The sequence below is a fragment of the Protopterus annectens genome, chromosome 6.part0, assembly GCF_019279795.1.
Source record: "Protopterus annectens isolate FY-2018-M chromosome 6.part0, PAN1.0, whole genome shotgun sequence".
NCBI lineage: Eukaryota > Metazoa > Chordata > Ceratodontiformes > Protopteridae > Protopterus > Protopterus annectens.
Genome location: NC_056737.1, coordinates 1,398,357,544 through 1,398,367,977, shown reverse-complemented (window position 1 = coordinate 1,398,367,977; position 10,434 = coordinate 1,398,357,544). Strand labels below are relative to the sequence as shown.

General features: G+C 35.9%; 1 protein-coding gene across 1 annotated transcript in view; it reads right to left on the bottom strand.

The window, feature by feature from the left end:
* Positions 1-260: 260 nt before the first annotated feature.
* The window catches only part of ACMSD (aminocarboxymuconate semialdehyde decarboxylase), a 576,894-nt gene continuing 566,720 nt past the window's right edge, over positions 261-10,434 (bottom strand). Inside the window, exon 11 of the mRNA XM_044073661.1 lies at positions 261-612. Within this exon, the coding sequence (XP_043929596.1) occupies positions 544-612 (69 nt within the window). The 3' untranslated portion in view covers positions 261-543. The remainder of the gene's footprint in view (positions 613-10,434) is intronic.

Genomic DNA, 10,434 nt, shown 5'->3' with positions numbered 1-10,434 from the left:
CAACTAACATACATCATTATCCAGATATTTCTATGTTCATTCCACTTTATCATATCCAATGGCATTATGCAATTTGCATATGTAACTACAATCCCTCTGCAAGAGAAGCAAATCCAGTAGTGGTAGCAGAACAGAAATAGGTTTTGTGCAGTACTGTATGTGTGTGTTTTTGTGCAGCAAGTCACCAAAAATATATATGTCTGCATGTGTGTGTGTGTGTGTGTGTGTGTGTGTGTGTGTGTGTGTGTGTGTATGTGTTTGTCTGTGTCTGCATGTTTGTGAGCATGTGTGCATGCATACTTGCATGCATGTGTGCATGCATGTTTGTGTTTGAACAGCAGCTTTTGTGCTTCCATTTGTAGGCATCCAGATTGCACATTAATGAATTAATGCATAGGTTGTATGTTCCATAAGCCCATTGCAAAAGTGTGCAATACAATAAAACCAAGTATATTTCTTTCTTATACTCTTTGTCATTCAGTGAACACAAGAATTTGTCAAGTATATTCATCAAAATTTCTTTCTCCAAAGGAATGTTTTCTGTCAAAGTCCATCAAACTGTTTTCGGTCAAGACCTAAAAACTCCAGTGCATTCTCATATTTTAGTTTATTCTGCAAAAGAAACAAAAAATATTAATTTTTTACTTTGGAAAAGGCAGTTATATTCAATGCGTTGCTTGAAGCATAATTTATAACATCTGGCATCTGTTACCTTTTTACAGGTTAAACAGCTTTGATTGAATCATTAGCAGTGTAGATAAAATCGTATGTGGCTTGGCTGAAAATGTAGATACCTTGCTGATTAAATAAGCATGCTACAGATCTTCATGTTGCTAGTACATTATTCATTTAATCACTTTTTTATCTTTCTTTATGGGGGAAAAGCCACAGCGCTGAAGGCTTTTGCATGGGAGTATTACCATTGCCCACAGTGAAAATTCTGCTTTTCTATAACTGCACATTGTATCTAGAAGAACTACCATAATAGTCACCTGAATGTGACACATAAAATACTGGGAATCACTGCTGCATTCCAGGCAGTGCTGATATTTTCCTAAGCAAACAAGGCAGGGAACTCATTGCAAAATTAGCCTATCATTGTGTACAGCATTTCAAACACAGGAGCTGTTAAAAGTAATCTCCAAACTTTGTTGGCTTATATCCAACTGGAATAAGAGATAGGTAAGTTTATTTTCTGTATACCTATAGCTGGCCATCAGCTTCTTGTTGCAACTACTGTTATTCCTTTTTCACAATGCCATTACTACATCTAAGGACTGGAACCACACTTGCTGTTGTTGGATTGAGAACGGGAAGTAGAAACCCAGACATATGCTGTTTTGCATGACTTTCCTTAGATCCTACTCTCCATGTGATGATGTCATATTTGTGGGGCTGTGTGGGAAATTAGGAGTTGCCTGTAACGATACATGTTACCAGATCTCTAATGTGGCGATCAAAGACAGTTCATTGTTAACATATGTTACCAGATAACTAGCAATAAAATCAACTTTCAGGAGTGTTTTTTAATGTGATAGTTACAAGGGTGGTAATGCTTGCTGACGAATACTAGTATACATTTCTTGGCACACTTCATTCTAGTCCATGATATTGACACCATCTATTTGTTTGGGAAAGGCAATCTTGGAGGATCTTGGTGTCCTCTGGGGAGTTTACGATGGCATCAAGTTTATAGTCATCTGCGAACTTAGTCAGTTGTAAACCCTTAACATTTGCTTTGACCTCTGAAAGTAAATGCGAAAGAGGAGTGGTCCAAGGACTGAACCCGGGAGTATACTGATTATGATAGGTCTTTTTGAAGATATAGAGCTGCCCACCCTAATTTCCTAGGTTCTATACATGAGGCAGTTTGACAGCAAATTAGTTTTATATTTAATTGGAAGAGTTTATTTAGGATTTCTGGATGTGGGATGGTATTGAATGCCTTTGTGAGGTCTAGATATGTCAGAAACCATCTCAAAAAAGTTGACCAGAAAAAATGGAATGGCTCTCCCCTTATCAAATCCAAACTGGCTTGGTTCAAGAGCTTGTAGGTTGCCTATATCCTCATTTATTAATTCCATAATGATCCTTTCGATATCCATACAGATAAGGCTGGTCAGACGTATGGGTTTATAATTATCTGGGCCAGTTTATGCCCCACCTTTATGCATAGGGATGACTGTTGTCATCACGAGTCCAACAAGCCTTCTTTTAGGGTGACCAGTAGGGAGCCCAGTATGTTATTTGTCTCCATGGAAGTAGTGCTTTTGGTTTTTGATAGTGCTGTGAGGACTTGTTCTTGCAAAATTTGAGGGGCGTGTGTAGATGTGGGTATGTGATCCGGGAATATAGGAGGTGAGGGGTTGAACTTTGAGCTAAATTTGTCCACTAGCAGAGAGGCTATGTCTGACCAAATATATCCCATTATGCAGTGTACATAAGTATAATATATTAATGGCAAGAAGGTACTTCAACCATTTTTAGATTTTCTACTAACTGATGAACTTCATGCCATGGTTTATGATACACGATCCTTTGAGAAGATTTCAATTTCTTAGTTTCAATCTCTTTCTCCATTTCCAATTCCACAAGTAACAGACATTCTTCAAATAGAGGAGACATAGTTTTCTTCCAGTTTCTAGTAATAATTTTCCATGCAATTGCTAGACAGTTCACAATACATAGTATTTATCACTCTTAATGGCTAAGGGTATAGGAGCATTAAACAAGACTAAATAACCTGTAAGACAAAATTTGTCTAACCACAGAGCTTGTAAAATACTAAATTTCCTTCTAGAATTGTTTCATCTTACATGCAATATATCTTTCCAATTAGCTTTTATTCTATGTTACATCTCCAACACACACCTTTTTCTCAGTTCTATCTTATCAGATCTGAAAAAAAGGAAAAAAAAAATACAATGTACCCACTTACAGGTGCACACCCTCCAAAACTGGACTGAAGCTGTTATACTAATGGAAAATATTGTTAATTGTTTTATCCTTATCAGAAATGTTATTTACCTCCTCTTAAAAAAACAAAGTTCCATAAGTTCCCATTTAATTCTTCTCTATGAGTTGATGAGAACTTTTATATAAAGTCAGAAAGAATATTAAGGTGGATTTATTCTCAGACAATTTGACAAAATGTTCCAGCAATCTAAGAGGATTTCTTTAATCTAGAATTGCCATTTTAAATATGTCAGTTGCATTACTTTGAATCATAACCCATCCATTTAACTCCAGGAAAATCTTGCCTTCCTTGTTGCCAGCCAGGTTTTAATTCTGAACATATACCATACAATACATTTATTTTTTTCCCAGATATTATTTTTTTAAGTATTGTCACCCTCCAGAAGTCCTTAGTAATACAAAAAAAGAAATACAAATGAAAGCTTGTTTTTTGTTTCTATATTACCCAAAATAACGCTCTTAAAGGTTTTTAAATTATTGTTGACATAAGAGGATGTTGTAGTATATATGTTATACTGCAAAAACTTGGAGATTACTAACTACATTTTATTTATAATGTCAGAAGAGGACTGGTTAGTTTTTATTTTCTTAAGACTAACTAAATTACTTTGTAGACTTTACCATTTAGCCTTATAACCATTATCTAGCTAATGGACAATTACTTTAATGGAGGCTGTTTTTCGGTATGTTTATATGTCTGGCAATTTAATTCTACCACCATTCCAAAATCATATGTGATAATTACATGACAGTCTTGGAATTTTAGAGTACCATAAGAACTTCAAAATGAGGTGTTTTTTATCAGTTGCATCTTATTTTGTGATGTCATTTGCTTGAATTATATACATGATCTTGAGAAGCAGTATTATATTTATAAGATGAATCCTTTCTTCAAAAGGAATGTGTACCCAAACTTGTTTTATTCCATGTAACTATTGCCATTCCCCAGGACAATTATTTCTTTATCTACATTTTATTAAAATGTCTAGCTCCTGTCTCATCCCAAGAATTATTTACAAGTACACCAATATATTTTATTTTATTAGATCATTGAACATAGACTCCATAAGAGCTGAGAAATTTTTACTACTGTTCAAAATTAAAAGTTCTGTTTTAGCATTATTAAAATGTAGATCTGAAAATGTCCCAAAATCCTGGATAATTTATCTTCTAGTGACAAATTTAGGTCTGTTATGGTTATGTCATTTGCAAATAACATAATTTAGGCTTATAATCTTCTCCCACATGTATCCCCATAATATATAGGTTTTGTTTCATTGTCAGTACAAGAATTTCTATTGCCAATGCAAACAGCAATAGAGAAAGGGAACAAAATAATAAAACAAAACTAAATAATAAACAAAGTTACAGGGAATCAGCAAAATGATCATCATATAGGCCAATATCTTTACTAAATGTGCATTATAAAATCTTCATGTCACTTTTAACCAATGGAATAAATGTCTTTATTACCAAGTGAGTAAGCAATGATCAAACTGGATTTATTAAAAAGAGAGAGACTCAAGACAATATTAAAAGAATCTTAACATTAATAGACATAATATTTACTAATAAACTAGAGTCTGCCTTTATAAACCTTGATGTGGAAAAAAAAACATTTGACATTGTTAGATGGGATTACTTCTTTAAAGTATTATAGCTTTATGGCTTTCTTAACAATCTTATTTCTGTGTTGGAAAGTATATATTATGTTAACAAGGCAGATGTTAATTTATGACTTTTTCTGACTGAATAATTAGAAATTAGGAAGAGTAATAAACAAGAATGCTTCCATTCCATTATTTTTGTTAAGAAAATCCTCCGGACAAAACCAGCTAAAGACATGTTGGAATGACAGATGAGACCATCAGGTCTGAAGTTGCTCAGCATACTACTGGGAAGAACAGATGACAAGTATGCATAATGTTAGAGTTTATGATGTGGATGGATTAAAGAATAAGAGGACATGTATCTGCGGAGTCGTTCAGAGATGAAAGGAAAGCCTGATACTGTACAGAACTACACATCACTAAAACATGGAATATTAGAATTATGAACCAAGATAAACCCGAAGTGGCTAGGGATGACATGATAAGAATAAACACTGACATCTTGAGAATTTGTGAATACAAATGGACTGTGATGGGTCATTTTGAGTCAAATAATCAAGAGCTTGTATATTATGGACAAGAGTCTAGCAGATGAAAGAGGTAGTCTTCATAGTCAATAAAATGGTATAACAAATCAGTGCTTGTTTACCATCCCAAAATGATATAATAATCTTAAACAGACTTCAAGGCAAGCAATTCAACATCATTTGTAATACAAATTTATGTTCCAATTATAAGTAACAAAGAAGAGAAGCTGAGTAGGTCTGCAGCACCTTCTAGTTATAGCAACACAAATATATTACATTCATCATAAGTGATTGGAATGCTGAAGTTGGTAGTCAAGGCACAATTGGAATAACATGCATGTTTGGTCTTGGACTGGACTACAAAATGAAGCAGAAAGCAGGCTACTAGCATTCTAGCAAGATAATTCATTGATCATAGCAAACCCTTTCTCTCAACAGCTTAATAATTGCTTTACACATGGTTATCACCAGATACTCAACACCAAAATCAGTCTGACTATGCATTTTGCAGAGATGGAAGAGGTCTATTAAGTCAGCAAAACAGAAGAGCTCTATACAGTCATCAAAGCTGACTATGTCTCATGTCACCAACGTCTTATTACAAAGATCAGAATCAAATAAAAGCAAATAAGAAAAGTCTCTAGGCCAATCAGATATAAACTCAACATTATGTCATATATTTAAAAAAACAGTATTTTATATGAATATGTAGTGGAAGTGAAAAAACAGATTTAACAGAGTAGACGTGGTGGATATATTGCTTGAAAAATTATGGTCAGAAGTTTTTGATATTGCTCTGGAGGTGACAACAACTATATATTCATATAGACAGAGGATTAAAAAGCTGAAAGCAATAGACATACTGCAAATATGTCAAACTGAATAGTAAGTTTCAGAGAACAGCAAGAAGAGCTAATGGAGTATATTTAAAGCAGTGCAAAGAACGGGAAGACCGTTAGAAAATGTGAAAGACACGTAGTCTCTTCAGGAAGACTGCCAACATTAATAATATCACTGATGTCTACAGTGCTATGTTCCTAGATCCAGACATCCAGGAGGGTGAAGTTAAATGGGCCTTAGAAAGTCTTGCTAATAACAAGGCTGGTGGAGATGATGAAATTAAGCTCAGTTCTTTTAAATCCTACAAAATGATATTATTGCAGTGTTGCCATTAATTTGTCAGTAAATCTGGAAAGCATAACTGTGGCCATTGATTTGAATTTGAAAATCTCAATTTACATTCCAAACCCTAAAAAGTACAATGCTAAGTTCAAATTATCAAACAATTGCACTTGTTTTACATGCTAGCATGGTAATGCTCAAGGCCATACAAACTCCAGTTATATGTGTACTGTGACCTGCCAGGTGCACAGGCTGGTTTTAAAAGGGATAGAAGTATCAGAGGCTAAAATTACATAACCCAATTGAAAATTGAGAAAGGAAGGAATTTCCAGAAGAAAATACTTCTCTTTTCTTGACTACTCTAAAGCCTTTGGCTGTATTAACCATAGCAAACTGTGGGCAAGTGCCTAGAGAAAGGGGCATATCAGGTTGGCTTGCTTGCCACCAGGATAATTTGTATTATGCAGATCAAGAAGCAAAATTGAGAACTAAACATGGAGTACCTTACCTGAGTGGTTCAAGATCAGGAAAGGAATGTAACAATAGCATATATTGTCATCCTACTTATTCAATTTATAACCTGAATATCTCATGCAAAATGCTGGATTAGATTAATCAGATGTTGAAATCTGCCAAGAGAAGAAGTGTTAGCTGCCCTATACGTGAAAACGATAACCTCTCTGATACCTCCCTGATGGCTGAAAGCAAGAAGGAGTTGAACTGCCACATGATGAAGTTGAAAGAAGGTGTGCAAAAGCTGCCTTCCTGCTCAATATCAAACAACAGAGATGTGTCATCTAACCCTACTGATTCTTTGCAAATAGGTAGGAAAGAAGTGAAGGGAATGACAGATTTCTTTACTTTCTTGGGCACAAAGATCTCAGCACATGGTGATTACAGCCATGAAATTAAAATACATTTGTTATTTGGGAGGAAAGCAGATGTGGATGAGCTATTAAAGAGCAAATATATCACATTGTCAGCAAAGATCCATATTGTCAAAATTATGTTTATCCCAGTAATTATGTATGACTGTGAGACTTGGAATTACTCGTGAGATTGTACAAAAATAAATTAACTTTATAACTTAAAGAGTAGGAAACAATGAGAATTCTGGGTTTTGCAAAAAAAATATCAAATAAGTCAATACCAAAGGAAGTAAACCCAAACTTTCACTGGAAGGTCTGATGTCAAAATTGAAACGTAAACACTTTGGCCACATAATCTGAAGACAGGACTCACTGAAGTAGAAGGCACTGATGTTGGAAAAGATTGAAAACAAAAGAAGGAGGAAAGGACAACAGAAGCTAAGATGGACAGACAGACAGACCACCTTGTATGCTAAAGTCCTTGAGGTCACAAAGAGTCTGACTTCACTAGATGGCCAAGCAACAACAACATAGCTGCTAAGTGGACTGATAGTCAATGACAACTGCAACAATGAGGTCTGTATTCCTACACATCTGCAGAAGTATATTTTTTATGCTATAAATAGTGTGTGTGTGTGTGTGTGTGTGTGTGTGTGTGTGTGTGTGTGTGTGTGTGTGTATGTGCGTGTGCAGTTTAGAGTAACTGCAAAGGTGTTCATTGGGTAATTAAACTGTTTGACTGCTGTAGTAATATTGCTAAACAATTAAGACAGTGTCAGCAATGTACATTTAGAGCACACAGGACAGATGTGGTCTTCAAAAACAATTGTCCTGCTCCTCCATTATTGGCTGAATTAGAAGGTTGTTGAGCTTGCTTTTAGAAAAGCTTTGTTTTGTCTGCAGTCCTGTCTTGATTTTATCTGTTTGCATGTGAGCCCAAACTTCTCTGCAGTCACAAGCTACTACATAACATATCACACAGCAACATCATGCAAACATCTTGGTGTGGCACTGTTTCTCTGATTAGAGTATTTTTTCCGGAACAGTGTTTGTGGTCTTTCCCTTCCAAGTACTAACCAACACATCACATTGCTAGATTTCGGAATATTGCGCCCCATAAACAAGATTTGCCAGGGGTACCTACAATAATTAATTCAGACAAAGATAATTTGCTGTATTTCTGTTTTGCCGGAGGGGGAAAGTACTTTGTTCAGTAGGCAGAATGATTATAACCTGAACTTTCTAGCCAGTGAAAAATATCAGAGGTTTTGGAAGTCAGGAACATGGTTGATTATCCCTTTCCATTAATTAATAATAAAGAAAACATCCGCAGTACTTGACTCACTTATGACCAGGATCTTAGAAGCCTGGCCTTACATTCCCATGGTGATTCTTTAGCCCTTATATTTTGTGAATGGATAATCTATGGCTAGTTAGAACAAGGATATGCCTAGGACATTTAGCTGTATCCTTTGCTAAATGACATGGATGCTAAGCCAGGTTGAATTTGGCTTTGTCAGTCACTTTCAAGTATTGTTTGAATAGAGTAAGTGTAGTACTTTGCTTTATGCAGAATCCAAGACATTCCATAGGGCAATATTCTCTGAGATACATATCTATCTCTCAATTATGTCCTGTTTACATTGCAAAAGAGATTGAAAATAAGTAAATAAAATGAATGGGTTCCCTTGATCAGGTGTTTATGTTACCATTGGACTTCAGAGTTTGTAATAGGTCTGTCAGGACTGGGTCTGTTGATGCTCTATACATGAGGTGAAGAGATGCCTTCTGCTTGGCCTGCATAATGCGAGAAAGGAACAAAAGCTCTGAGATAGTCTGCATAGCTTTTATTATTTGGGCCTTGATTTTTTTTAGTGAAAAAATATTGGAGTCCTTCTAGTTGTGCCAAGTGTTTGGACAGTGCACATATTGAAAGGGCATGATATACAATGAGCAGTCTAATGAGAAGTGAGTACAGTGGAATGCTTACGTGGGCCCAGGATGCAATACTAACAGATAAGAGCTCTGCGATGAAAGGAACCTCACTCACAATAGTGGATATGTGGCACAATGGTGGATGTGGCACAATAGTGGATGTGGCGATCGAGACAGTTCTTGACATATGTTGCAGATCACTAGCAATAAAATCAGCTTTCAGGGTGTTTTTAATGTGATAGTTAAGAGGTGGTAATGCTTGCTGAAGAATGCCAATATACATTTCTTGGCACACGTGTTCTGATCCATGATATTGACACCATCTATTTGTTTGGAAAGAGCAATCTTGGGAGGATCTTGACCTCCTCTGGGGAGTTTACGATGGCATCCAGTTTATAGTCATCTCGAACTTAGTCAGGTTGTAACCATAACTTTTATTTAACTGACCTCTGAAAGTAAATGCTGAAAAGAGGAGTGGTTGGTCGGGACTGAACCTGGAGGTATACTGATTATGATAGGTCTTTTTGAGATATGATAACCACCCTAATTTCCTAGGTTCTATACATGAGGGCAGTTTAGAGCAGCAAATTAGTTTTGTATTTAATTAGGAAGAGTTTATTTAGGATTTCTGGATGTGGGTGGTATTGAATGCCTTTGTGAGGTCTAGATATCTCAAAACCATCTCAAAAAAGTTGACCAGAAAAATGGAATGAAACTCCTTATCAAATCCAAACTGAAAGCAGTTTTCCAGAGCTTACCAGGTTGCCTATGTCCTCATTTATTAATTCCATAATGATCGCTTTCGATATCCACTTTGGACTGGTCAGGCGTGTGGGTTTATAATTATCTGGAGCCAGTTTGTGCCCCGCTTTATGCATAAGGGATGACTATTTATGTCTGAGTCCAACAAGCCTTCTTTTAGGGTGACCAGTGAGGCAGTATGTGTTGTCATGGAGTAGTGCTTTTGACTTGATAGTGCTGTGGACTTGTTCTTTACAAAATTTGAGGGGCAGTGTAGATGTGGGTATGGATCCGGGAATATGGGAGTGAGGGTGTGAACTTTGAGCCTGAAATTTGTCCACTAGCACAGAGGCTATGTCCTCTGGATCAAATATTTTTCGATTTATACAGTAACATAAACTCAAGAAACACAAAGCCGGAAGCAGTGCGAGTAAATTCAACCCGAAAAAATTTATTAAAACACAACAAAGCGTTTTCGTTTGGTGCAAATGACTTCTGAACCAGTTCCCGTTCAAACATGCTTCATTTAGTAGTCACCTTAGTCACCTAATTAGCCCTTCTGAGTTATATAACCCAAAGTTTATATTCCAAAAACAAAACAACAGTCAGAAAAAAAAAAAAAAACCCAAAAAAAATATAAATTCAAATCTCAGG